The 27,642-nt window shown below is 59.5% G+C and overlaps 1 protein-coding gene across 4 annotated transcripts; it reads right to left on the bottom strand.

Annotated features, from left to right (window-relative positions):
- Window positions 1-1,630: 1,630 nt before the first annotated feature.
- RNF157 (ring finger protein 157) lies at window positions 1,631-22,299 on the bottom strand. Of its 4 annotated transcripts, XM_014953322.1 has the most exons (19): window positions 22,165-22,299; window positions 17,027-17,115; window positions 16,291-16,437; window positions 15,686-15,803; window positions 15,510-15,576; window positions 15,317-15,360; window positions 14,889-14,936; window positions 14,539-14,610; window positions 13,523-13,682; window positions 12,657-12,769; window positions 11,898-12,136; window positions 11,701-11,809; window positions 11,425-11,536; window positions 10,833-11,032; window positions 10,619-10,684; window positions 10,275-10,323; window positions 8,560-8,670; window positions 4,790-4,830; window positions 1,631-4,174 (listed from the first exon to the last, which is right to left on the bottom strand). In XM_014953322.1, the coding sequence occupies exons 1-18, from the start codon at window positions 22,255-22,257 to the stop codon at window positions 4,790-4,792; spliced, it is 1,878 nt and encodes a 625-aa protein (XP_014808808.1). In that variant the 5' UTR covers window positions 22,258-22,299; the 3' UTR covers window positions 1,631-4,174. The 4 variants fall into 4 exon arrangements, with proteins under 4 accessions (XP_014808808.1, XP_014808803.1, XP_014808794.1 ...); XM_014953317.1 differs by lacking the exon at window positions 4,790-4,830; XM_014953308.1 differs by lacking the exons at window positions 1,631-4,174; window positions 4,790-4,830 and adding an exon at window positions 6,929-7,913 and having other exon boundaries at window positions 17,027-17,088; window positions 22,165-22,291.
- Between the last annotated feature and the right edge of the window lie 5,343 nt (window positions 22,300-27,642).

Genomic DNA, 27,642 nt, shown 5'->3' on the forward strand with positions numbered 1-27,642 from the left:
CACCCAGTTCCAGGGAGAAATTTGGGAGCTATTGAGCCGAAGGGAGATATGTCAGGGTGGAGGAAACCCGGAGGAGGGAGCAGCAGGGTGGCCAACACTGACCCCCCTGGAGCAAGCACCTACCACAGCCCCCGCCATGAACCAGGTGGAAAAAACCATCCCCTGGCCCCGTAAAGGTCTTTACCCCCTTTAGAAGCCATGGCCATTGGCAGAACCCATGCCCCACCATGGGGACAGGTGGTGGGGACATGCTCCCTGCAGCCACTGCGGGGTGTTGCTTTCACCATATGAACATCTCTGCCCTAAGGTAGCACCAAAACATGTTTTTCTCCTGCGAGGAGGAGGTGGCTTTTGCTTTGACATCTGCCTTGGGGGCTCTCTCCTGGCTCGTGCTGCTGAAAAAACCAGGTGGGGGGAAAGAGAGGGCTCAGTGTCTCCTCCTTGGGCTGGCCCAAACAGCTCCAGAGCTCGATAGATTGGGAAGCTGGGTCTGATGCTCCTCAAAACGGCTTCTGGTTCTCCCTGGTGCTCTCTGCAGTGGAGACAGGCCTCCACCAGCAGCCCCATCAGGTCCTCAAGGGTCTGTGGCTGCATCCCTACCCCATCAGTGTCCCTGGGTCCTGTCCCCTTGAGCAAAACCTGCTTATGCTGTCAGCCCAGCGCTGGCCAGAGGGGTGGGGATGGAGGGATGGGGACGGAGGGGTTGGGGGGCAGCTCCCACACCCTCATCCACCCCCTGCTACAAAGTGCGATGGAGAGGGCAGGACGGTGGGGTGACACTTTTGGCACTTGTTCCGGAGAGAGGGCACAGCCCCGAGCCCCGAGCTCACAGCGGGGCGGAAGACAGTGAGGTTAAACTAGTGATGCCCCGGGGGCTGGTGAGGGAAGGGGGACAACCAGGTCCCCTGCCCACCCCTGCCACCCAGCTCCATCCCTGGGGAAAAGCAACCTTGCTCAAGAGCCAACGTGCTGCCCAGGAGGAGAGCGGAGGGAGGGGGAGCTGGGGGGGCCACCATCACCACCAGTGCACTTATGGGGACAGTCCACAGCACGGCATGGGGACACCCCATGGCATGGCAGGGGCATGGGCTGGCAAACCTGGTGGGGAGGGGACCGGCCCCCCATGAAGGTCACCAGTTCATGCACCGAGGATGCCAATGCCACCCTCACCCCATTGTGCCCCTTCGGCCACATCCCTTTTGTGGGGTGACCCCATCCCATCCCACCGGGTGCCGCTCTGCACGCCGGAGGAGAGGAGCCCCCCTGGGGGTGTGAGGTGGGTGGGGGACAGGAGGGGACCCCAACCCGTCCCTATCAGGGTCAGTCAGAGGATGGGAAGGTGCTGATGGAGGTGCCATCTGGGGAGATGCCACTACCCCAGGCCAGGTTCTTCCTGCATTTGTACCTTCTCCATCCCGGCAGGGCTCGGAGGAGGCTGGATTTAGGATGGTGGGGTAGTGTGGGTTAGAAGGACCTTGGGAAGCGTTTAGAAGATCTGCAGCAGCTGGGCTGGTTTTGGGGAGGTGCCTGGGCGATGGGTGGGGGGGATGCCCCCACATTTCCACCCACCGAGCCCCCAAGACCCCAACTGCCCTCGCCGTGTAACCGCAAAACGACTCCGGACGCTTTGTCGACGTAAGATACCCTTTATTAAACATACTCTTGAAATCCAAAACATGCTTAAAGCAGAGTCATAAGCAGCAATCTGGTTTCCTTCCTTAAATCCCTGACGGTGGATCGCTGGAACAAGGGGCTGCCCCTTGAAAGAGGGGGACATTGCCTGTCACCCCACGCTGCCGGCACCGGCAGCTCCCGTCCGCCCCTCGTCCCTTCTGGGTGGCTGAGGTCGGCGCTGGTGTCACCCACACCAAAATCCCATCTCTCCTGTGCCGTGGCGGAGGAGGCTTATTTCTTTGCTCACACCACGGTGGCATCTTCCCCGCTCCTCTCTATCACCTCCTGCTCACCAGCAGCCACCCCGTGAGCTCGCCAGGCTGCTCCTGCAGCCTTGGGGACACCACAGACCAGCTGGAAAACCCTCCCCGTCACCTCTCGGGACCCTCCTGAGCAAGGACCTGCCTATTCTGCCCTTACCTGCCAGTAGCCACGAGCACCATTGCAGCCCCGACGCCGTGAGGCCTGGAGAGCTCTTGTTGTCCCCTTTGAAGCTGCGAGGAAGGGTGGGCTTTGACCAACAAGCCACTCTTGGAGCATCAGCCTGATTTTTCCCCTCTCCTGCCCATGCCCAAAGGTGCAGGAGCAGCTGGCTTCCCGCTGCCCACCCTGGTTTTCTCAGCTCAGCATGATGGTGAGCCCCCAAAGCTCTTCCAGCGTGGTGCTGGTGGCTCCTTGGGGCCAGGACACCCAGACCTTTGGGTAGCCTCCCCCCACCAAGGCAGCATGTCCCCGAGCAGGGCACAAGGCTTGTCCCCTGCTGCTCCAGCCCTTTCTGCTGTTAGCAGCTCCCACCCCACAGGATGGCAGTTTAGAGATGTCACCCCCCTCATAAAGCACCCAGTTCCAGGGAGAAATTTGGGAGCTATTGAGCCGAAGGGAGATATGTCAGGGTGGAGGAAACCCGGAGGAGGGAGCAGCAGGGTGGCCAACACTGACCCCCCTGGAGCAAGCACCTACCACAGCCCCCGCCATGAACCAGGTGGAAAAAACCATCCCCTGGCCCCGTAAAGGTCTTTACCCCCTTTAGAAGCCATGGCCATTGGCAGAACCCATGCCCCACCATGGGGACAGGTGGTGGGGACATGCTCCCTGCAGCCACTGCGGGGTGTTGCTTTCACCATATGAACATCTCTGCCCTAAGGTAGCACCAAAACATGTTTTTCTCCTGCGAGGAGGAGGTGGCTTTTGCTTTGACATCTGCCTTGGGGGCTCTCTCCTGGCTCGTGCTGCTGAAAAAACCAGGTGGGGGGAAAGAGAGGGCTCAGTGTCTCCTCCTTGGGCTGGCCCAAACAGCTCCAGAGCTCGATAGATTGGGAAGCTGGGTCTGATGCTCCTCAAAACGGCTTCTGGTTCTCCCTGGTGCTCTCTGCAGTGGAGACAGGCCTCCACCAGCAGCCCCATCAGGTCCTCAAGGGTCTGTGGCTGCGTCCCTACCCCATCAGTGTCCCTGGGTCCTGTCCCCTTGAGCAAAACCTGCTTATGCTGTCAGCCCAGCGCTGGCCAGAGGGGTGGGGATGGAGGGATGGGGACGGAGGGGTTGGGGGGCAGCTCCCACACCCTCATCCACCCCCTGCTACAAAGTGCGATGGAGAGGGCAGGACGGTGGGGGTGACACTTTTGGCACTTGTTCTGGAGAGAGGGCACAGCCCCGAGCCCCGAGCTCACAGCGGGGCGGAAGACAGTGAGGTTAAACTAGTGATGCCCCGGGGGCTGGTGAGGGAAGGGGGACAACCAGGTCCCCTGCCCACCCCTGCCACCCAGCTCCATCCCTGGGGAAAAGCAACCTTGCTCAAGAGCCAACGTGCTGCCCAGGAGGAGAGCGGAGGGAGGGGGAGCTGGGGGGGCCACCATCACCACCAGTGCACTTATGGGGACAGTCCACAGCACGGCATGGGGACACCCCATGGCATGGCAGGGGCATGGGCTGGCAAACCTGGTGGGGAGGGGACCGGCCCCCCATGAAGGTCACCAGTTCATGCACCGAGGATGCCAATGCCACCCTCACCCCATTGTGCCCCTTCGGCCACATCCCTTTTGTGGGGTGACCCCATCCCATCCCACCGGGTGCCGCTCTGCACGCCGGAGGAGAGGAGCCCCCCTGGGGGTGTGAGGTGGGTGGGGGACAGGAGGGGACCCCAACCCGTCCCTATCAGGGTCAGTCAGAGGATGGGAAGGTGCTGATGGAGGGGCTCCGAGGTGACGTGGCTCTTGCCCCCCCCTGCACAGGGGGGGCCGGGGAGGACAAGTCGAGGTTACCGCCTTTTCTTTCGAAGAATCAGTGGTGCTACAGCCCGGGGATGGAGGTGGTGATGCCCGCGGTGCCCGGGTCCCTCCAGATGGGGGTTGGGAGAGAGGGGGGATTGTGTGCCCCCACCGAGGTTGAGCCCTCACACGGGCAGGGGGGCTGCTGCCTGCTCCAGGTCTCGGGTACCGGGGGGGTGGCGGGGCCAGGGTGCCTGCCCCGGGAGCCGCACGTTGTTGTTGGCTGCCTCCAGGCCTGGAGGGAGAAAACAGTGGGGGGGTTAGGGGGTCCCAAAGCCCAGCAGCATGGTTGGTTCATCTTTCCACCGGGGGATGCAACTCAGTTTCCCTAAATAACACCCACCTCTTCACCTCTCCCCCCCCCACTTTTAGGGTTTTGGCTGCAGTAAGGGCTGGAGAGCACCTGCACTTACCTCTCCAAGCTGGGGGAGCCCCTTAAACCCCCAATTTCTTGGGAATGCCGAGGGGCAAATGGGAAGAACGGTGCATGGTGGCCAGGTTCTGACAACCCACAGAGAAGGGGGCTGCCTCTGCCCCCCCCTCCCCAATGCCCAGCGAGAATATTGGGAGTGCCTAGGGGAAAATGGGAAGAACGGTGCACGGTGGCCAGATTCTGACAACCCACAGAGAAGGGGGCTGCTTCTGCCCCCCCCCTCCCCAATGCCCAGCGAGAAGGCACATGCGGATGCCCTGTGGGGGCTGCAGGTTGGGCACTAAGGGATGTCACCCTGGCCAGGAGAGCAAGGGGACCACCAGCAATGCTGGGACGAGGGGTGCCAATCCCCCCCTTTCCACCCCCCCCCGGGGGTGATGGGGCACGAGGTGGGCGCAGGCTGTGGGGGTCTCATACCTATTCCTCAATGTTAATGGGGCAGGAGTCCGGCGCGGCGGCTGCGTGGCAGGAGAGACCAGAAGGCACATGGTGAAGGTGGGAGCGGAGGCGGCACCGGGGCGGGGGGGACACACACATGCACACGAGCGTGCAAACGGGGTGACCGTGGGGGTCGGGGGGGGCTCACCGCCTGCAAACAGGTCTGGGACAAGGACGGGGAGCCACCACCCCTAGGCATGGTGTGAGGGGGCCATCATGCGTGGTGCCCCCCCAGGGGTTTCGTGCCAAGGGGAACCGAGGGGTGGGCATGCTCGTGGCGCGGGGGGAGCCAGGCCCCCACACGCCTCCTCTCCGGCTGCAGGCTCCTGGTTCCAGCAGCACCCTCCAACTGGAGCAGGGCGATGGGCAGAGCTCGGGACCTGCTTGTGTCCCACCAACCCAAACAATCAGATGCCACGTGGCGCCCTTAGGAAGGGGGTGCACCCCAAAAGCGAGGTGGCTTCTCACACCAGCGAGGTTAAGCCCTGTGGGCAGGGGTGGGGGGCAGCTCTGAGCCCCGTGGGGGGGCCATGCAACCCCCAAGGCCAAAGGCAAGTGCTGAGGCTTTCCCAGAGAGGGAGCAACAAAAACCCGCTGCCTGCTGATTTATGGGAGGCGACAGCTGCCTTTTTGACTGGATTTTTATGGGGAGCTCAAGGCTGGAGAACGAGACATGTTAAGTCTGCAGATCCCAGAGGGAACAGAGAATTAAACAGGACCACACATACACACACACACCTATACACACACACACACACACACGCACCAAAATCCCATTAAAAGCTTGACATTGCATAAGTCACCGCAGGGCTCCGGTGCAGAGACCCAGCTCAGCTCAGCGCACCCTCGGGAGGCTGCTGAGGAGTGGGGTTTGGGGCAGAAGGACACGGTCCAGCCCCACAGGAGGGACCTGACCCTCTGCTCACCCACCTCTTCTCCCCATGGGCTGCAGGAGGGGGGGTGGTGACCCCCGTGCCGTTAGCAGCCGTCAGACCTGCCCTGCGCAAACCGGCTCCCGAAGAGCATCGCGGCGAAACCCAACCGCTCGCCCGCCCCGCTGCCCTATCGCTTACACCTCCCGTCAGCCACGGGCTTAAACCAGCAAAAGCCCTCAGAAGACTTCTGCTTTTCTGCTCCCCAACCCTCCCCTCCTCGCTGCCAGCCTTTTCAGCCTTCCCCCAGCTTCTCTTTCCAGTGCCACCCTGCCCTGCCCGGCAGAGGATGCTCAGAGCCCCAGGGACAGCCCCCAAGACCCGCAGCACACCCCGGGGCTCAGCGGGATCCCCTTAAGGACACAGGTCTGTGTGTTTTACTTAAACCTCGTGTCCTAAAATCCCCCGGGATGTGGCCTTTCAACTCCTCCCAAAGCCCCTTCCCACCAGATTGAAATCTGCAGAGCTTTCACAACAGCGCTGGGGAGGAGCAAACCTTTCCTCCTTGAGGAACCACGTCCCACACCATCATCCATTACAGAGAGGGCAAGACCCAACCAACCCACCGGTCTTTCTCCCCGCAAGAGAAATTGGGGGAGGAACAATAATAATCATCATCATCGTTTCTGGTCAAGGTGATTTTCTTTTAAGCTTTCAAGAAAAACAGCACCTGGCCCCAAAGTAAAAGTCCTTCCTGCTCTTGCTGGCCCCGTGGATGTGGTTACATCCAGACCTGCAAGAAACCTCTGCCATAAAGGACTTTTCCAGTGCATGCAAACCAGCCCTGCGATGCCAGCCCAGCACCACCAGTATCAGATCGTGCCTCCAACCGTCTCCGTCGCCGAGCGGCCGAGTCCCGATGGCGGGTGGCTGCTGACGGGGAGGGGATGGAGCCAGGAAAGGAAGGAGCTGCCCTGAGTCTAACGAACAAAAACCAACGTTGCAAAACAACCAGGAAACAACCAAAGGTCCGTTACAGCCCTGTGGGCTTTACCACTTCAGCCTCCCGAGCTCTTCCCAGCACCCTGGCATCCCCCAGGGCAATCCTCCTCCAACTCCTTTAGGGCAGGGCTCTGCATCCCTGGAGTTATTCCCTCCAGCCCCAGGGGAGTGTGGGCAGCCCCGAAGCCCCCACTCTGCACCTCCTCTGCCCCCAGCCCCGGTGCGAGCGGCAGCCCCCCAGTTTTCCCAGCAGATGCTGAGGCCGGATCGCCTCTCTCATGTGGGGTCCCTGCCCAGGGCTCCAAGCAGCACGGACAGAGGCGGTGGCCAAAGGATGGAGAGAGCATCCTTGGCTGGGCTCAGCCCAGGGGCTGGATTCTGCCCCCTTGGACCAGGCGAGGAGGGGGGGGGGACGAGGCCGTCGCAGTCCTTGCAGCAGAGCAAGAATTTGACCCCGCGCCGGGGCCATTTAGGCTGCAAAGCTCCCCCCTTCCTCATCCTCCCCCCGGCACAACCAAGGGGGATGTGGGTCAGGGATGGCTTTGGCCGGTGCCACCGCCAGGGAATGCTTTGTCGGGACCCCCAGCAAAGGCAGAGGCACTGCTGGGACCCCCCCCAGGCCCCTCCCCAGCCCCCCATGGCTGGTGGGGCTCAGCCAGCTGCTGCCGGAGGGTGATGGAGGGAACATGGGGCATTTGTGGCAGGTGCCTGTTCCTCCCCAAGAGCCTCAGCCGAGTTTCTCCAGTGCAGAAACCTCCAGGAACAGGCAAGGCAGCAGGAGAGGAAGCTTTCCCAGAGGAGAAGGGATGGAGAAAGGACTTTCCCCTCCCGGGGAGGGGGTGCAAGCTGGTTTCACCCACCCTCCTTGGCTCTCCAACACCCACTGCGGGTCTGGGTCCTGCCACAAATTTAGCCAAAGGGGCAAGGCAGGGGCAGAGTTGCTTTCAGCTTGTCCACAAATGTATTGATGGAGACCCGGACCCTCAGAGGGCTTCACCTTGGCTTCTTTCCCCTCCTTGTTTCCCCCACCCCCCCAGGTTGATGGAGAGGAGCCTGTGGTGCTGATCAGGGTCCCCAGCCTGCTCCCACCTTGGCCTGCACAGGGACCAGGGGGTCACCAATACATTTGTCACCTTTGGGCAACTCTGGGCAGGGAGGGGACACAAGCGTGGGTTGAGAAAACCGTGTTGGCACAGAGTGAACATGAACTTTCACACGGACGGAGGAGCCTGGGAGGGAGGAAGAAGAGAAAAGAGGGATGGAGAGAGGGCAGGAGGAAACAGAAATGGAAGGAGGGTGGGAGAGGAGGTGGGAATAAATGGAAAAGAAGAATGAAATTCGCGGTTCTGCAGAAGGACAACCTGACCTGACCTGCCCCGTCTCCCCAGCCCTGGAGGAAGAGGAGGGGGAGGCAGGCAACCCCTGCAGTAAGGCTGGACTGGCTGCAGGTCACATCCCGACCCAAAACACTGCTGTGCCCACCACCAATCCGGACCAGGCTTCAGTCGTGCAACACAACCACCTTCACAGGGAGGGCTGGTGCCCCGCTGGGGTGCCAGCAGCCCCCTGGCCAAGGGATAAGACCTCCCAGCAAAGCAAGTTCACAACCCCCTGGGGACATCCTGATGGGGACAGGTCACCCTGACCTACAGCTGCTGGGTGGTGACGTGCCTGGTGCTCAGCCCCATGGTGGGACAGGTGGTGGTGGGTGCAGTGAGGACGATGTGATGGGGATGGTGATGGGGATGGGGGAGGAGATGTTGGGGGTTGGGAGAGGAGGGATGGATGCAAAGGGATGCTGGGGTGAAGCAGGGAAGAGTGGAACCGTTCCCCCCCCCGCCACCCCAAGTTCATGTTCAGCAGACGGCCACTCACCAGGTAAGCAGGCCTCAGAGCACAGTTTATTGTCCAGCGCTTTCACGTGTGCGATGCCCAAGTCATTGTTATTGTCACACCTCAGACCGAGGAAAGCGCCTGTCCTCGGGCCTGGAAGGGAGTTAAGGCAGTTAACGCCGCGGCTCGGCGCTGGGGCTTGCCGTTGCCTTTTAAGCAGTGGGGGGTGTGGGGGCTTTCTGGGTCCTTTCCTCTCCCCTCCCCACCCTCTTTTCCAAAAAAAAAAAATTAAAAAAAAAATTTAAAAAAATGATTCATCTAGAAAGGAGCGGGTGAAGAGCGGACAATAACGAGGGCACGGTCCGAGCTGCTCCCTTTCCTCGCATCGGAGAGCAGCGAAACAGCGACGATGGGCACCGGGCACGCGTGGACCTGCTTGTTCCCCCACCGCCTGCCTGGGGTTCAACCAAACCTTCTCCGTCCCGGCACAGCCGAGGGGTCCCCGGCCACGGAAGTACCCATCATGGCCACAGAGGTACTCATCATGACCACGGAGGTACCCATCACGGCCATGGAGGTACCCATCACGGCCACGGAGGTACCCATCACCTCCCACCGGAGCCTCTCCGGCACTATCGGCGCGCGTGCGAGAGCCGCGGAGATGCCGGGAGGAGGCAGCAACTGGATGCGTGGGGCAAAAGAAGCCGTAGCCAAGCTTTGCAGGGGGGATGGAGGCTTTCGGGGGCTGAGGGAGGTAACTCTGCTTCTTAGCATCACCCGTCCCAGAGATCAGCCCTCCAGGCTGTTACCTGCATCCATCAGATGCAGATGACTAAGCCTCAGGAGGCATGTTCCCAAATAAACCAGTAGCCCTGCTGGGAACGGGCACAGGACCATGTCCTAAGGAGAAGGGCTGTCCTGCTCCCGGAGCTGTTGGGATGCCCATGGATGTCCACCACAGCCACCGATTGCTCCCTAGTTGTCACATTTGAGTCTCCCCATCCGCAAGAGCCTCCCCACAGGGCAGAACCCAGGTTTTGGGGATGGATGTTCCTGCTTTCCAGCTCAACTGAGTGTCCAGGTTGGTCAAGGGAACGGTTTTGGCATGTTTTTGCTAACCAGAGACTTGCAAAGGTGGGAGAGGGCATGCTGGGGGCCTCCCTGTCACCCAAAAGAAATCCAAGGCGTCTGGTAGCCGATGGCATATGGGTGCCCACATCCTTCCTTGCCTATTTGAGCCCATGGGAGGAGACGAGAGGAGCCCTCAATGCATGTCTGTTGCCTTGCAAAAGCACATTGAGGACAGACCCAAAAAAAATTAGAAAAGCATCTCAAAGGGAACAGTTTTGCAGCCCCTTCCTATGGGAACCAGCCCAGAGAGGGGTCCCCAAGGGGGAGACTTTCAGAGATGCAAGGAGAGACCTTCTTAGTGAGGAGAAAACCACAGAGAAGCCTTTTTCCCACTTGGCCTGCTGGAAACACCATTGGATCCTGCACACCAGCCGTCACCTCCTCGTGCTCCGCACTGTGCTCACCAGGGGGTCCCCGGTGGGTTCCCCCCAGCCCACGGTGTCCAACCCACCCATGACAGATGCTTGCCCGGCCCCGGTGCCCACAGAGTCACCCAGGGCTCTCCCCGGTGGCAGCCAGCAGGCAGGGGAACTGGGGACAGCACAGCATCTGCCGCTCGCTCGGCTGCCAACCGGTGACAGGGAACTGAAAAAAAGAGGGGACAACAACAACCCGGAGCCTTTTACCGTCTTCCTGCGTGGGAGAGGCGTCCTCCTCCTCCAGCACGTCGTTGCCCTGTGGCACAGGCGAGAGGCAGTGAGCATCAGTAGCCCCACGGGGTCCCAGCACCGTGCCGGGGGCTGTCCCTTTGGGGGAATCTCCCCAGTCCCCAGGGGTTTCCACGGACCAGGAAGATGATCCTGGGTAGGGGACAGCCCCACCACTGCATCCATCCCCAGCCCAGCCCCAGGGGAACACGGATGCCAGCTTCCCCTTCCACGGGCAGCCAGAGCTGGGCACAACCGGGGTCCCCCCCACGGTGCTGGGTGTCCCCACGGCTCCCAGCCCCTGGTGGAGCAGTGATGGTTACCTCGGCATCACGCTCCTCGGCCGAGATGCTGACGAAGTTTATATCCAGGGACTCCACGGGTGTTGACTGCAGGAAGAAAGTGGGAAAGATGGAAGGAAAAAAAAAAAACTCAAAAAACCTGGTGCCGGTGGGTTTGGAGAAGTTACATCCCAAGGGGAACTCTTGGACATGGGGGCAATGGGCATCATCAGCAACACCCCCCCCCAGCTCCTACCTCTCCATCAGAGGCCGTGCCACTGGCAGCTGCGGGTGAGGGGAGCATGTCCCCTTCCTCCTCCTCCTCTTCCTCCTCCGTGCCGGGAGCGACGTAGGAGCCGGACATGGAGGACACGGTGTCGGTGCTGAGCTGGGAGTGCTGGCTCTGGGAGGAGGCCATGGACATGACGGACTGAGCCAAGCTGCTGCTGACGGGCTCTGAGGGAGAGCAGGGGCTGAGTGGGGCCACAGGAACCACACCCCCCCAGCCCACTGCCAGCTAATTGAAAACGGGGTTAATGAGGAGGAACAGGGCATGGAGCAAGGACCTGCTGCACGACACAGAGGTGGGATGGGTGGAAAGCTGCCAGCAGCAGGTCCCTGGGGCTCGCAGTGCCCATCTCTGGGTCTATGGGGTGATGAAGCAGGGGCAATCAGTGCCCCCCACACCACCATCTACGGGGTGACAAAGCAGGGGTGACACCCCGGGGCTTTACACTATGTCCAAGGGACCACACAAACCCCCTCCATGTCCCCCACAGCAGGACAGATCTGAGACCGTGATCCCACCCTCCTGCCTTGCCAGCACTGGGAGCCCCACTGTGTTGTACCTTCTGGGGAGGAGATGGTGGAGGAGAGGGGGGTCCCCGTGCAGGAGGACTGGTCGATGGCTCCCGACGACGACAGGGTGAGGTTTTCGCTCTCCGGCGTCGCACCGCATCCCTGGAAGACCCCACGGGGAGGATGGGATGGGGGATATTTGGCTGGGATGGATCCATCTCCCTCAGGCATCCTTATGGATGGAGGAAGAGCCAGGAGGGACAAACCCCAGCAGACCTTCTGGTCCCACCTTGGCTCATCACCAGCACGTTTCAGAGAGCGCTCACCTCCTCACGCCGGGCAGGGGATCTCCTCCTGGAGACCCTCAGCTCCGACTCAGTGCACGACTTCTCCTCCTCCTCCTCGGCCAGGATGGAGGAATTCTGCGAGATGGACCTGCACAGTGGGGGCAAAACAAGAGGGCTTCACCCTTGCCCGCAGCCCCAAAACCCCCCCGAGCCCCCATGCCCACCCTGGTACTCACTTGGAGAGGCTCTTCTTCAGCTTGAGCCCTGGGGGGCCGCACTCGGGGAGGCGATCGAGGGGGGACAGGGCCCGCAGGGGGGGCAGGTGGCCATCGCTGCCGTAGGAGGGCAGGGTCCCCGCACCCGGGGGGTCCCCCAGGGCACGGAGTGGCAGGGGGGCTGGCGAGGGCGTCAGTGGTCCATTGAGGGCCTCCAGCAGCGACACCACCTCATAGCCCGGGGGAATGTTCTCCGAGGACTGGGGAGAGGGGGGAGAAAGGGTGAGGGTCCCCTCGGGCCATTGCCCACCCCTGCCCCTGCTCCCAGCACGATCAGGATGCCCCAGGGAGAAGACAAAACCCAGAGAACGGACAAACCAAACTCCTTGCACCGATGAAAGCCCCAAATCCATGGTCTTTCCACCCAACTGAAAGCCCCATTTTTGCACTACCAAACTTGCATTTCTTTGCAAGAGCAACTTGAATTAAAAAATAAATCACATCCCCCAGAAGCACACGCATCCCCAAATCTCCCCGGTTCCACCTCAGTGGGGTGGAGGGGGCCGGGCTCGGCCGGGCACTGACCGAGTGCTCCTCGGAGTCGGAGGTCTGCGAGGCACGAAAGCCCCTTTTTTTTTTTGCAGTATCAAACTTGCATTTCTTTGCAAGATCAACTAGAATTAAAAAATAAATCACATCCCCAGGAAGCACACACATCCCCAAATCTCCCCGGTTCCACCTCAGTGGGGTGGAGGGGGCCGGGCTCGGCCGGGCACTGACCGAGTGCTCCTCGGAGTCGGAGGTCTGCGAGGCAATGATGGGGTTGAAGCTGGTGGGCGAGAGGGGACCCAGCTTTTTCCTCATGGCTCGGATTTGAAGCAAGGCTCGGAAAGCTGCGGTGGGGAAGGGTGGGGTGAAAACTAGGCACTGAAAGGAGACACCCTCTCGCCCAAAAATGCCATCCCATTTCCCATTTGGGGCATGGAGTCGCTGTATGTGGGGATGAAGGGACCCCAAAACTCAAGGATGGGAGATGCCAGTTCACAGAATCACAGAATCTTCTAGGTTGGAAGGGACCTTAAAGATCATCTTGTCCAACCGTCAACCTAATTTTGACAAAAATAGACACCCAAGACACACAAGAAGCACCACCATCACTAAACCATACCTCCCAGCACTACATCAACCCGGCTTTTGAACACCTCCAGGGATGGGGCCTCAACCACCTCCCTGGGCAGCCCATTCCAATGGCTGAGAATCCTTTCGGTGAAAATTTTTTTCCTAATATCCGGCCTGAACCTCCCCTGGTGTAACTTGAGGCCATTTCCTCTCGTCCTGTCGCCTGTGACTTGGGAGAAGAGACCGACCCCCACCTCTCTACACCCTCCTTTCAGGGAGTTGTAGAGAGCAAGAAGGTCTCCCCTCAGCCTCCTCTTCTCCAGGCTGAATGTTCCCTCCCAGGAATGCCAGGCATCCCTCCAGGGATGTCAGACCCCCCTGGAGATGCCAACCAACTCCCACCCCTGAGATGCCAGCCCCCTCTGGAGATGCCAACCACCACCCCTCCCCAGAAATCCCAGCCCCCTTTGGAGATGCCAGCTACCACCACCCCCCCAAAAAGAGATGCCAGCCCCCCCGGTCCTCACGCAGCCTGCAGATGGGGCAGTTGTTGGCCTGGTAGCGCAAGGTGTCAGCGCAGGTGTTGCAGAGGCAGAGGTGGCGGCAGGGCAGGATGAGGGTGTCGCGGACATCGGAGAGGCAGACGACACACTCGGCGCTGTTATCGCTCACCTCGTCCTCGGCCACCTGCCCCACGGGAGAGATGGAAACCACTCGGCCTCAGGGTCCCCCAGCGCGCATAGGATAAGGGTGGGTGCCCTAAAACACTGGCTGGGTGCCCCCCAGGAGCTTGCTGCGGGGTCCTGCCTGTGCCCCTGGGCTGCCTGAAGGTGTCAGCGCAGGTGTTGCAGAGGCAGAGGTGGCGGCAGGGCAGGATGAGGGTGTCGCGGACATCGGAGAGGCAGACGACGCACTCGGCGCTGTTGTCGCTCACCTCGTCCTCGGCCACCTGCCCCACGGGAGAGAGGGAAACCACTCGGCCTCAGGGTCCCCCAGCCCGCATAGGATAAGGGTGGGTGCCCTAAAATAATGGCTGGGTGCCCCCCAAGAGCTTGCTGTGGGGTCCTGCCTGTGCCCCTGGGCTGCCTGCTCTTGAAATACAAGCCTGGGACCTTATGCCTTCCCTCCCAGAGGCTGGGGGATGGGGATGGAGCCATCACGCACCCCATGGAGGGATGCACCCTTCACCCCAACTTCTTCATACCTACAAATATATATATACAGAGCAGGGGAGGAGGCATGTGCTATGCTTCAAGCCCCACAGTGTTCTCCTAAGCCAGCAAGATCCAGCCATCACGCTCCCAAGGGACCACAAAAGATGGGGAAAAAGGCTCAATCCTTCAGCTTTCTGCCTCTGGCAGCTTCGATGCCAACACAAAGCACCTGCCCAGCCCCGTGCAGCTCCATGTTTTGCTGCAAACTCTTTCCCCTTGTGTGTTTTAGCTGCTGGACCTGTGCTAGGGGAAGGGGAGGGGGGACAAGGGGAGACCCCCAGGGTGCAGGCTTGGGGCAGGGGGGGAGGCTGTGGAATGGGGGTGTGTACCTTGGAGTCTTGCGTGTTGTACTTGTTCTCGATGCCGTAGATCTCCTGCAGGAGGTAGCTCACACCATCCACCTGCAGCACCATGGGGAAAGGGTGAGGAACGGAGACATGGCCCCCCCACCTCCCAGCCCCTTCCTTGGGCCAGCCCCCCCTCATCCCAACATCCACGGTTTCTCTTTGCATCCATGTACTTCAAATGGCCGGGGGTCCCCAAGCTCTCTGGGGGGCAGGAGGAGGGCAGGGGCTGGCTGCTGCCCACACTGAGGTCTGCTGCTCCCCAAAAGACCCCTCACCACCTTCCCCCCCGGCCCGGGGTTGTGCTGGGTGGTAGCTGTCACCCGGCCACTCACCACTTGCTTCTGCTTGAGGGGCTTCACGCAGAAGGTGCCGTCGCTGTGCTGGAGGGAGGAGAGCACACACAGGTGGGCACCCAGGCTGAGCACGCACCCACCCCATAGCTGTCACCCCTCCCAACCAACCCATTTTGTGGCAATTCTGGATTTTTCCCCCACCACCCCAGTACCCCGCTGTGGGATGTCACACTCATTGCAAGGCTGGAGACTTGTTGGAGCGAGGAAGATGAATGTTGAGACCAAATGCCTCAAAAGCAGGTGTTTAAAATCAAGGATTTGGGGGATATTCCCAGCTGAGATATTCCCAGCTCCAAAATAACCCCAGCCCAGCAGCACCATCCCGAGCCCCGCAGGGTTTCTCCAGGTTCTTGCATCCAGTGGCGAGGGCGTAGGAGGGGGGAGGACAGCCCCAGCTTGGCACTTACCTTCTCAAAGGTGGCCAGCAGCACATGGCAGTGCCCGATGTGCTCTGCAAGACACAAAGGGACAGGCAGGGCTCAGGGTACACGCAGGGCCACGGTGGCAGCAAGGAGAAACAGGAGGCTCTGCTCAGTTGGGACAAGGGCTGGGAAAAGGCCAACTGGGAAAGGCCAACCCAGCCAGGAACCCCCTCCTCACCCTCTCCTTCATCCACCACCGCGTGCACCACCATGGGGTACACCTCCCGGTCCAGGTCGAAGCCCAGCTGGAGGAGAGACAGGAGGAGAGGCTTGGTGAGATGGAGCAGTGATGGAGGCTTCATCCCGCGTCTTGTAATTGTACCCGACCCCGCGGTTGATGGAACAGGGACCCACCTCCTCCTCGCTCCACTCAGAGGGGTCCACGGTGTGGGAGGGCACGCAGAACTGCTGGCACACCCCCCGCTTGTAGTGCACCGTCTCCGACTGCAGGCTGTTGTCCCTGGGGATGTAACTGTCCCATGGAGAGAGGACAGAGTCAGGGTCACTGTGGCTGTCCCCACGCTCCTCCCGACCCCCAGGCTCACATTGATGCCAGGAAGATGGGAGAGAGGAGGTCACTCCTGCCCTCCCCTCTTGGATGTCTCTTGGGGACAAGGCAAGAGGTCCTAAAACTAATTAAATTTATCCACAGGGCTAAAACACCCCCAGGGCAGCCAGCATGGGACATGAAAAAAACCCAACCTGGTGAGGACCAGGAGGGGCAATGATTCCTCCTGGTATCAGATCTGACTTGGAGGTAAAAAGAAGAAGCAGGATGGGACAGGGAAGGGTGAGAACAGGGACCCAGCAGTGGCACCCAGGGGAGGTGAGGAAGCCCTCTCCAGGCTGCCTCCTGCCCCAAGGAGGGGAGATGCTCTGGAGAAGAGAAAGGATCCATCTCCACCAGCAGAGCCCCGTGCCCTGGCTGGGGGGACACACGCCAGGCTGGGGGTCCTCACCTCGCCACCCCATTGTGAAACTCCTCGGTTGCCTGGTAGTAGATGGTTATGGCCACGCGGGCGTCCGTGTCGAAGGTGAACTCCACATTGTAGTGCACCTTGGATTTGCTGACCTCCTCCCCTGGGGTCTTCACCTCCTCCGAGCACCTGGGGAGCGCAGAGGGTTGGGGAGACGGGCACCCCTCGGGGAGGGCTCAGGGTGCCCCCAGGACTGTCCCCCCCAAAGAGACAGCTCCTCCAGTGAGAGGTTCCCTCTCGGCACTGGTGGCACCAAAAAGAGCTGCCCCCTCCATCGGGGGAAACTGAGGCACGCCAGGAGGGCACGCCATGCCCAAGGTCAAGCCTGCAGCCCGGGAAGCACCGCAGGCAGATTCCAGCCGTAATCCCAAATCTCCCTGCCCAGCCGCAATCCCCAGCCTCCCTCCGACAAAGCCTCGGGAAGGTGGGGGGAGGAAGGAAAAGCAAAGCACTTCAAAGGCAGCACTAAGCTCTTTTAATCCTGCGGCGGAGCCAGCGCAGCCGGTGCCCGCATGCGGGGAGCTCACCCCTGCCAGCAGGGGAGGGGGCACATTTGGGCAGCAGTGGCTCGTCCCCTCTATCCACCCGTACCGAGATGAGAGCATCCCCCTGCTCAGCGTCCCCTGGGAGCATCCAGATGGACCCTGCCCTCCCTGTGGCTCATGGCCATGGGGTGCCCAGCCCCATTTCTGCACCCCCCACACACCCCAGGACTCACTTGACGAGGCGCAGGGTGTCCTTGCGGATGTTGATTAAGCTCCTGAGGGTCTTCACGGGTTCCTGAGGAGGTGGAGCAGCGTAAGGGAACTAGGATGAGAGAGACACTGGTGAAGGCAGACGCAGGTCGGGGCCGGGGGGGGGGTTTACAGTGGCTGCAGACCTTGTCCCCAGATTCCACGGTGACCCAACCCCGACCCACCACCCCGAATGCAGGGACCCGGGGTGGTCTGTGCATCCTGAGGGGTGCTGAGCATCCACAGCTCCCACCGGCACTTGGGTACCAGGCAGTGCGGTGACAGGGACATCCCCCCGCAAAGAACAAGCCCCAAACCCCTTGCAGGGGACAGTTTCACCAGAGGGGACATGCAGAGAGAGGCTGTCACTTGTCCCTTCAGGTGGAGGGTGAGGGGGATGCAGGGCACAGGGCAGGTGGGCGGCTGCTGATGTATTTTTAGGGTGCTGATGCAGCACGGAGCTGCTGGATGAGGGAGCTTCAGCCTCCCTCTGCCCAGACAGTCAAAAAACAGACACAAATGTCTCTGTTTTCTCCCTGTGACAAATGGGATTTGGGTGGTGGGGTCTCTGCCAGCGCCGTGCCCGGAGCTGGGAATCTATGAGGTGATTGGGCAGGACCAGGCAGGCAGCAGTGCTCCAAAGGGAGAGGTGTCATGCCATCCTCCAAGGTGACCTTGATCTTCCTGGTCTTTCCTGTCCACCTGCGCAGGGGATACAGGGCTTACTGGGGAGAGGGGACATGGTGGCAGCTGGGGGACACCCTCTCCTTGGCACTGCAGCCACCCAAGGGAGACTGAGAGCCCTGGGAAATGGATGCAGGACCCATCTCCCCCCTTCTCCATCTCCCAGGTAGGTTGAGCCCCAGGAAGGGATCAGCCCCCGCGGGTGGACAATGCAGTCAGAAGCTCACACCAGGATTAATGCCCGGCTCGTGTGCGAGCTGTCACCGTGTGCCAGGGGACAGCCAGAGCCAGGAGGGCATCAGGTGCCACCAGGGATGGCAGATGCTCACAAGAGCCAAAGGGGCTGAATTTCTGCCTTGGGAGAGGGAACAAGTAACCAAGCAGGGCTGCCTGGGTCCCTTCCTCCCCCTATGCTCCCCCCAGCCTGGAAGGAGCACTCAGGGACAGCGAGGAGCCTGCTGCACCCCAATACTGAGGGGACAAGGCTCAACTGCAGATGGCACTTGGGGACGCCCCGCAGGGACCCAGGTGCCCGTTTCCCATGTCCCTGGCGCCCTCACGTGGGAAAACCACCCTCACCTTCCCCGTCCCCAAAACCATCCTCGCCTTCCCCGTCCCCAAAGCTCTGCAGAGCAGGATGGATGGGGCTGGGGGACCCACGAAGGGCTCAGCAGGATGGGATGGGACAGGCAGCTCTCTCAGGACCAAGCAGAGACCTGCCCCATTCCTCCTCCACCAGCTGGGCATCACCCACTGGGTCCCACCACCCGGCAGCTCAGCTGGACCCAGGGCAGACGATGGCACAAGGCACTTTGAAGACAAATCCATGGCACCTTGGAATTGCCACCCCCTCCCTCCCCTCTGGGAGGGGAAAAGGGCAGCTGAGTCATTAATCCAGTATTAATGAGCTTTTTAACGAGTCACAAGCCCTACACAGGCACCTGCAGAATCATCCCTTGCGGCTGGAAGGGAGCAAGTGAGAAAAGGCCTCCAAGCTGGACCTGAGCCATGTCACGACATGCCAAGCCCTGTCACGATACACCCTCTGCTACTCAAATTAATAGAGCAATCTGGGCTGGCTCCTTTGCACCTTTTCCCAGCCAAGCCGTACCCAAACCATCCCCCTGTAAGTGACAGAGCTTATCCCAGCAGGAAGGGCACACCTGGGTGCAAGCCCCCTCCCACCACAGCACCCAGGGGTGGGCGATGGAGAGGGAAGTGGGTATGGCAGTCCCCCCCCACCATGGGGAAGTGCCACAGGCAAATTTCTTGCCACAGAAACCGCTTTGCCATCGCCGTTGGGCACTTTCACGCCCACACGTGGGCTCTTTTTTTAGGGGGTTGGGGGTTTTTGGGTTGGTTTTGGGCTTTTTTTTTTTTAATGAAATCTTGCCAGCCAGATTTGCACATCAGAAGGGGCTGTTGAAAGGACTTTTTGCCTCTCTTCAATTTAAATCAAGCTGAAAAACAACAGGAAAAAAAAAAAAACACCTCACTGCAACCGTTACCCATTTTAAAACACCATCCATGCATCTACAGTGACATTTGGTCCAAACCAGCTTCTGTTAAGGTGAAAAAAACCACCCTCAAAAATCTTTCTTGGGGTTTTTCTATGAGCAGACCCAGCCTGGTTTGCGTGGGCACAGAAACCCAGCGGCACGTTTCAACAGTCCCCGGTTTCCCCAGAACACCCCATGCTCTCCAGGTGCCACAAACAGCTTCTTGGCTCCTCGGCCCCTCCAGAGGTGTCCCAGCAAGGTGGCAGCTCCTTAAATCTGCAACACCCTTCCCAGCCCCCTGGGAACCAGTCCCGAGCTGGAAAATCCAGATTATCCCGTATCTGTGGAGGGGAGAGTCTGCACAGCCTGTGGGTGCTCTGCACATCCCCGTGCCAGCAGCACTGTTCATAGCTCAGATGAGGTGCTCAGCTCAGAGAGGACTTAGGACACGATTTTTCCAAGACCTCCTGGCCCTCAGCACCAGAGAAACCCCAAATAAATCCTCCACCAAAAAACACCAGCCGTGGCTGACATTTCCAGCCCAGCCAGGGCTCTCAGAGCAGGTCAGAATGTGAAAGCATCGCAGCCAAGAAGCACCAGGACAGGTCTTGGAGGCGGCATCAGAGATGCCCAAATGATGCTTGGACCAGAAACAACACGGGTCCTCCCCAACCTGAGCCCCTAAACTGTCCTGATTCAAAAGCACTGCCCTGAAATGCCCCTGTCTCCCCAGGGAGATGAGACCTCAGTCACAGCTCTGCAGCCCAGTGCCGTTGGTAATTAAGCCGGAGCAATGCAATTTACTCTGCAACGCTATATTAATTCTTTCTGCTGTTTCCAAGCTGTTCCTCTACCTTCCCCGCTGCTTCTGCTGTTGGGGCGTCTGACTCAGGAACTGCTCGCTGGGCAGTTTAGAGGCTTTTAGTGTAATCAAGAGGATTCCTCAGCGCTCGCTGCTGGAGAGAGAACCCGAGTGCTGACTCTTCATTTTCTGGGGAAGCCCAGAGGACGGAGGGGAAGGCGCTGGCTTTGCCCACCCAACGCTCAGGAGTTTTGGGGGGGATGCTCCTGCCCACGGCTCTGCTGGGATCCCCGCTCTGGCTCAGCCCTGGGGCTGGGTGCTTCCCCACCGAAGGACCACACAACGCTGCCAGGACACATCTCAAGGAGGAAACACAAGCCGGGAAGGCAGCAGCCTGGCCAGCCCCAGCAGGCAGCGTTTGAGAGCAGGGCCATTAGCACCAGCCAAATTTATCTCATCTCAACTGAAAAGCTTTGCCGCCTTCTAATCCCTCACCTTGAATTTGTTCCAACACTCGACCCCTCCACTGCTCGGGGTGATGCTGCTGAGCTGCACCTGGAAGGAGGGGGGGGGGACATGGCCCCCTCCACCAAACCTCCCCCTGGGGATGGCCCTGCTCTCATTTCCTCCCTTTCAAAAGGCAACGAGCAGAAAAACCATCTCCAGAACCGTGGGGTCCGGGGACCTCCCCTGCAGCCAGGTTTCCCCATGCCCTGGGACCACCTGGAGCTGACAGCACCCAGCACCATGACACCCATGGGTGCTGCCCACACCACCCACCACCACCCATTTTTTATTTTTTTTCCCCTATTTTACAAGAGCTTGGGGAATACTTTTGCCCATTCCTGTCCAAGCTGCTCTGCTCCACGCCAGCACCATTCCAGCATGTCCCCAGCCCCGTGCTATCTCAGCTGGGAGATGCTCCCGGCTGAGCTGGGAAGGGCAAGAGGAAAAGCAGCTCTTGGAAAGGGAGCAAGAAAGAAGGAGTTGGGCTAAATCAGCCCATCACCATCTTCTTCACCAGCTGAGATTTTTAAACTGGCGGGTTTGGGCATGCAAACAGCCCCTGCGGACTGGAAAATACTTGTGGGTCTGATGACCCACACCATGGGTAGTGCAGAGAGTGGCACCCGACAGTGGGTTTGGGCACGCAAGCAGCCCCTGCGGACTGGAAAATACTTGTGGGTCTGATGACCCACACCATGGGTAGTGCAGAGAGTGGCACCCAAAGACGGAGATCACACTTGGTCCAATCCCAACCTCTTGCAAACCTATTCACCCCTCACAGCTTAAGTTTGGCAGCGAGGTGAGAGATATGGGAATGACATTATGTTGCTGTGCACAGCGTGGAGGCAGGCACACAGGAGACAGAGAATCATAGAATCGTTCAGGTTGGAAGAGACCCTTGGGATCATCGAGTCCAACCATCCACCCTACTCTACAAAGTCCTCCCCTACACCATATCCCTCAGCACCACATCTTAGATCTTAAACACATCCAGGGATGGTGACTGCACCACCCCCTGGGCAGCCTGTTCCAATGCCCGACCACTCTTTCTATGAAAAATTCCTTCCTAATGTTCAGTCTAAACCCACCCTGTTGGAGCTTGAAGCCGTTCCCTCTCGTTCTGTCACTAATTACCTGTGAGAAGAGACCAGCACCAACCTCTCTACAGTGTCCTTTCAAGTAGTTGTAGAGAGTGATGAGGTCTCCCCTCAGCCTCCTCTTCCTCATACTAAACAGTCCTAGCTCCCTCAGCCGTTTCTCATATATATGAGAATATATATTCTATATATATATATAAATTATATATATAATATACATAATAATATATATAAATTATGTATTATTCTATATATGTATTTATATATATAAAAATTATATATCTAATATATATAATTATATATATTTTTTTATATATATATGCATTCACATGGGTTAGTCCCCAGGGGACCCAACCCTTATATTCAACATCAGAGAATCCACTCGGGTCTCCTTGGCTGGCTCTGCCCTTGGAGGGGTAACAGCCAGCAGCCTTATGCCATGCACCCCCATGATACACACACAGTCAGCCCCATTTTGGGCAGGGGCACCTCTTGCCTTCCCCCCTCCCAGCCCCACTGCCCCCGGTGCCCACCACCACGGGCCGGTTCCCCAGGAAGTTGAGGTCGCTGTTCTCGCCGAAGAGGTACCCCTCGGGGTGCGTGGAGTCGAACTTCTCGCCGCCCATGATGAAGTGGTTGGCAAAGTAGCTCCCTGGAAAGGAAAAAAAAACACAAGAGGCCACCTGAGTGGAGGGGGAGGACAGGGTCTGCCAGTGGCTTTGTCCCCAAGGTCACCTCGCTGGGAGCCTTTTGGGCTGAGCTCACGTGCTGGCAGCCTCCAAGCAGGCAGAGGTGAAGGGGGAGCCAGCCAAGAAAAGACCCTTCCTGGCTTCCTTCTGCCTGTCTTGCCCCCCCCTTTCCCTGCCTGAGCCCCCTCCCTGCCACCAACCCTGTCCCTGCCCGGTCACCGCCATGGGGAGAGGTCGGAGTGTGGGTCCAGCCCCACAGCAGCGCGGGGGTCGCTCCGTTCAGCGGGATTTAAAGGACACAGATTCACCCCCTGGGGTTTGGGCTGCCCCCCTCCCTGTGCCTGCTCCCCTATCCCTGCCCGGGAAATCCCTGTGAGCCACCCAAGGTCACCCCGACCTTGGACCATCCAGGGGCGGCCGAATCCCAGTCAGGGAGTGGGAAGGGGAGATGATGGCTCCTGGGGCGGCCGAGGGGGAGAGCTGTGCTAATCCTTTGCATAAACACCAGCTAATTTCCCCGAGGAGGCAGGAGAGGCAGCGGGCACAGCCTGTTCTGCCAGAGCTGGGCTGGCTCCTGCATCCCCCAGAGATGCTGCAGGGGAAGGGGCAGCACGGACCAGCCCTTGATACGGGCAGGGTTCCTCCTGCCCAAAACCCCACATCACACACCTCGTGTGCCATTCGAGGCAGCATGGCTACGGGCAGACACCCACCCAGGTTTGCAGCCTCCGCTGGGAAGGTGTACGAGGCACAACTGAACTGAGTTCTGTCCGCTCTCAGCCTGCAGCCTCCCCTCGGAAGGGCTCAAGTGCAGGAGGGAGGGTTTTGAGAGCCTGCAGACACTCTAGAAGGTCAGCAACCTCTCCAGAAAGCACTCCACCTTGCCCTGATGAATGCCAGGCAACAAACAGTGCCCCTTCTTCCCTGGCAGGATAAAGCAGGGAGCTGAAACACCGGCATGTCCTGTCCCCCAGGCTGGCAGCAGCCCCCAGGTCAGGCACCTCTCAACTAGAAGAGAGAATTTCCTCCCAGCCTGGCCAGGAGCCTGCTTGTGCCTGCTCCTTGTCCATGAGATCTGGGGGCAAGAAGGTCGGGATTTCTCCTTAGAGGTGGGAAAAGGAAGGGAAAGGAGGAGGTGAAAGGGGATGGTGAGGGGTGAGCAGGAGCACCTGGAGTCAGGAGAGACAAAGGATGGAGGCACTCATGGCTGCTCCTTGTCCATGAGATCTGGGGGCAAGGAGGTCGGGATTTCTCCTTAGAGGTGGGAAAAGGAAGGGAAAGGAGGAGGTGAAAGGGGATGGTGAGGGGTGAGGAGCACCTGGAGTCAGGAGAGACAAAGGATGGAGGATGGACATGGCATCCTGCATCCCACCAGCTACAGGGATGGGGTCCAGCTTGCAAAACCCCAAACCCAACAGCACAGAGCCCCCCTGGGGACACCCCAAAACTAAACCTTTAGGGTGCCCAGCTCAAAGGAGCTCAAGCCTGGGCTGCAGCTCTGCTTGTGGGGACCGATATCAGAGCTTGTCGTTGGCTTCCAGCAGACGCAGTGACTGCCCAGGGCCTGATCAAGCCTTCCTACTATATTTAAAAACCAAAACCAAGCCCAAAGCCCACAGGGGAGGAGCAGAGGGGACCTAACGCCGGGGCAGGCGGGACGAGCGGGGCCACACAGCTTCACCCCAGGGCCCCGCGGCGCAGGGATGCCCGGATGCAGCGCGCCTGTTAGGAAAAGTCGACCATCAATTATTGATGCCTGCTGCTTTCTGGTCCCATTTTCCACGTACATAATTTATAGGCAGCTCCCTGGTGAAGGACGCAGCCACGTGAAACAAAAACAACCAAAAAAAAAAAAAACCAACCAACAACCTAAGAGCAAAGTGCCTTCGGAGCTGTCTGCAGCAGCACGGCTGGGGAGAATTGGGGCCATCCAGAGCTTTTCCTGGCACCGACGTGGGGCGAGAGCAAGAGATGGAAAAAAAAAAATGGTATTTAAACCTGCAGAAAAGCTTTGCCAGCGCTGGGGGAAAGCTGGAAAATGGAGCACAGGCTGCCTGCGCCGGCCCCAGCCGTGGTTTGGTGGCACCTGGTGGGGCTGCACTGTGCTCATTCCCAGGAGAAAGTCCTCCAAAAACTTTTCCACTAAACCCTTGAGTCATGCCAGGCTCTGCCCCAGGAAGCAATGGCATGAAAAAAGCCCAGGGTGTCAGCAGGAACGTGCCAGCCCTGCCGGGTGCCGGTGCTGGCCGGGCACGGCTGGGTGGCAGAGGAAAGAAGCACCTTTCCAGCCACAGCCACCTTATTATCAGCTAATTATAAATCCTTAACCAACGCCTGCCCCCAGGGAAGGAAAGCCAGTCAAGGACGGTCAGGTCGCCCAGGGAAAGCCAGGCTTTAATGAGATCTTCAACTTCAGAGGCCCAGCGAGCGTGCGGGAAGGGCTGCACAGGGCGGCTGCTGGAAAGGAGGAATAAACCAAAATTGCCCGAGGTTCTTGGCAAACAAAGCGTGCCCTGTGTGCCCATCGGCACTGTCACACAGGATGTACCCAGCGCCAGCTGGTGCCCATGATGCTGTCAGCCCCTTTTCTCCATGAGCACCAGAGATGCCACCTTGCCCAGATGCCCCGAGACCGGTGAGGACCCTGTGGGTGCAGAGCCTGGGTGCGTGCTGTGGCTGTGCCCGTGGCTCTGGCACACATCGTGCATTGTCCCCCGAGCCATGGCTGACCTGCTGGGCTCAGCTCTGGAAACGCAGCCTCTGGCTCTCGAAGGAAAGAGCCCTGATGTTTCAGCCCCGCTCTCCAAAGTGACTGAGATTAAAAAAAAAGCTCGTTTTCAGCCCAGGTGAGGGAAACGCCGGGTTTTGCACAGCCTGGGGTCCTCCATGGGGACACCCCGTGGCAGCGGGTGCTGTGATGGGCACAGCACTGCCGGGAAACGCCAGGTTTTGCACAGCCTGGGGTCCTCCATGGGGACACCCCGTGGCAGCGGGTGCTGTGATGGGCACAGCACTGCCTGGGCAAAGCCAGAGCTGGGTAAAAGGCACCGGGTGCTTCTGCCCTAGGGCATCCCATGGCCAGTGAGCTGGCACATGCTGTGACTTACTTAACTCAGAGCTCTAAAGCAGGCAGCCAGAGGTGAAGCCAGAGCCCGGTTCATGGTGCTGCTGTGCCAGCCACCACAGCCCCAGGAGCCCCCCCAGCTCCTCCCTGTGCCGTGGCGGTGCCACCACCATGGGGCTGTGCCCCAGGACTGGAGGTGTCATTGTCCCCATCCTGCCTGTTCCCTGCTCGTGCTGCCCCCTCCCACAAGCCTCAGGGGAGCTCGGTGCCAGCCTCAGCCAGGGACAGGGGCTGAAAGTCAGGGACTTGCCCCAGCCTGGGGACCCTGTGGTCACCCCACCAGCCAGGCAGCCAGCTCCATCAAACAGCCCCCCTCCTCGCTCTCCCCCCCCACCACCTTTGCCAGCATGAGACTAGAGCCATGAAGTAAAATACACACTTTGCTTCAAAATACAGCTCTAACTAACCCCATTTGCACCCTGCTTTGGGGGGATAGGACCCCCAGGATGGGAAGGGGAGATGCTTGACTGGGACAGGACATGGCTGTCCTATTCCCATGGGCTGCACATCCCGAGGGAGCCTACAGCCAAAGCCACCTCTGCAGAGAGAGAGAAATGCCCCAGGGTCCCCTGGAACTCCCCCAGGGCCACGGTTTCCAAAGCCAGTGGCTGTTTCCAGGTGACATTTGAGGTGAGAGAAGTGCTGCCACCACGGAGGAACCAGCTCCTCTGCCTGGCACGTCCTCCCCTGCCTCTCTCTCAGCTGCCGGCAGCGCTGGAGGCAAATCCCCTCTCAGATTAAAAGCAAACCAGCCATAATCTCCCACAGTCCCTAGCCTGCCCTCGTCCCACTGCAGATGGCCGTGTCACCTGGGCACCTCCTGCCCCTCTCCCCAAGGGCTGGGGCAGCAACAGGACCATCCCCCTCAGCTCTGCCCAGACCAGCCTGGCTGAGCACACCTGAAAGCCCTGGGTTCCTCCTTAAAGCCTGAATTAAGTATCAGCCCAGCGTCCTCTGCCAGCTGAAATGAGTTTGGAAGAGCTCAGCTGGGTGCATTTGCTCCCCCAGAGCAAGGCAAAGGACTGGCACCCTCCTTGGTGCCCAGATATTTCAAGAGCCCCTAAAAAAGCAGCAATCCCAGGGCAAAATCCTTTAGCACACGGAGCTGCAGCCCCTGCAGAGAGCAAACTCCCAGAATGGGTGGTCCAGCCTCAGCTGGCATCAAGGTGACAAAGGCCTTGAAACCCTGGAAGAGGGGGAGCCCTGCAGGAGGACAGGCTGCCAAGGATCAGCATCTCCACCCCGCAGTGCCCTGGTTAACCCCCGGCACCGCAGATGTGCCAGCCAGCTGTGCAACCGATTCCAGATTAAAATTTTTTTTTTAAAAAAAAAAGCACCAAGCACAGCTTTTCAGGACAAAAGTCGGGTTTGTGTTGGCTGTAATGCTTCCCAAGGAGGTCTTTATTTGTAATTAGCGAGTAATTTGTCACTGCACTAACGATCCAAGCATTTACTTTATCCTATTAACTACCAAAATAGTTACCTATTAATAATATTCAGTGCTGCAAGGCTCCTGTGGCCATCCCCGTGCACACACTGTGCTCCCAGGCATCGTCTGCTGATATTGGTATTTTTGTGGCTCTGCCCACCCAAGGAGCAGACCCCAGCACCTCTCCCCACTGCGACCCCCACATTTACCCCCCGGACACCCGCTCAGCCTGGCCCTTCCTAGGGAAAAACAAGGCACGGGAAAGGAGGGAGGGATTTTCCAAGGTCACGGACAAGGTTTGAGACGGGGCTGGATTTGGGAGCGGGAGAGACATCCCCGCTGGGCAGGGAGGCAGGGAGAGGAGCCGGGGGAGGCAAGGTCTCCCCACGGCAGAGGCTGGGGTGCTGCTATGGGGCAGGGCCCTGGGAAGGAAGGAGGGATCCCTTCCAATCCCTCCCACCCCAGCCTCCCTCATCCTCCCGGGAATTTAAATCCAGGCTTTTCCCGAGCAGCCAGCACCGGAGAGAGAGAGACAGACTGTAAAAAGAGCTCCAGTCTTCCCACCCACCCCCCCAGCGCCACAGACCGCGGGTACTAATTATAACAAATCTCATTAAAGTCGCACCAACTCAGCCAAGTTTGGGGGCTGGGTTCGGCTGGCGAAGGGGCACCCAGGGGTGACCCCCATCCCTGCACGGAGCAGCATCTCCGGCACCAAACCTATATTTTCTAGGGGGGGGGGGGGTTACTTTGGGGGGGCGCAGGGGCA

Source organism: Calidris pugnax, unplaced genomic scaffold (assembly GCF_001431845.1).
Source record: "Calidris pugnax isolate Ruff unplaced genomic scaffold, ASM143184v1 scaffold9, whole genome shotgun sequence".
Classification (NCBI taxonomy): Eukaryota; Metazoa; Chordata; class Aves; order Charadriiformes; family Scolopacidae; genus Calidris; species Calidris pugnax.

Coding starts and splice junctions, on each gene's coding strand:
- RNF157 (XM_014953297.1), bottom strand. CDS start 22,257: ATGGGCGGCGAGAAGTTCGACTCCACGCACCCCGAGGGGTACCTCTTC. Junction 11,033..11,424: donor CACCATCTCCTCCCCAGAAG/GTACAACACAGT, acceptor GCTCTCCCTCAG/AGCCCGTCAGCAGCAGCTTG. Junction 7,914..8,559: donor CTCTGAGGCCTGCTTACCTG/GTGAGTGGCCGT, acceptor CCTCCCTCCCAG/GCTCCTCCGTCCGTGTGAAA.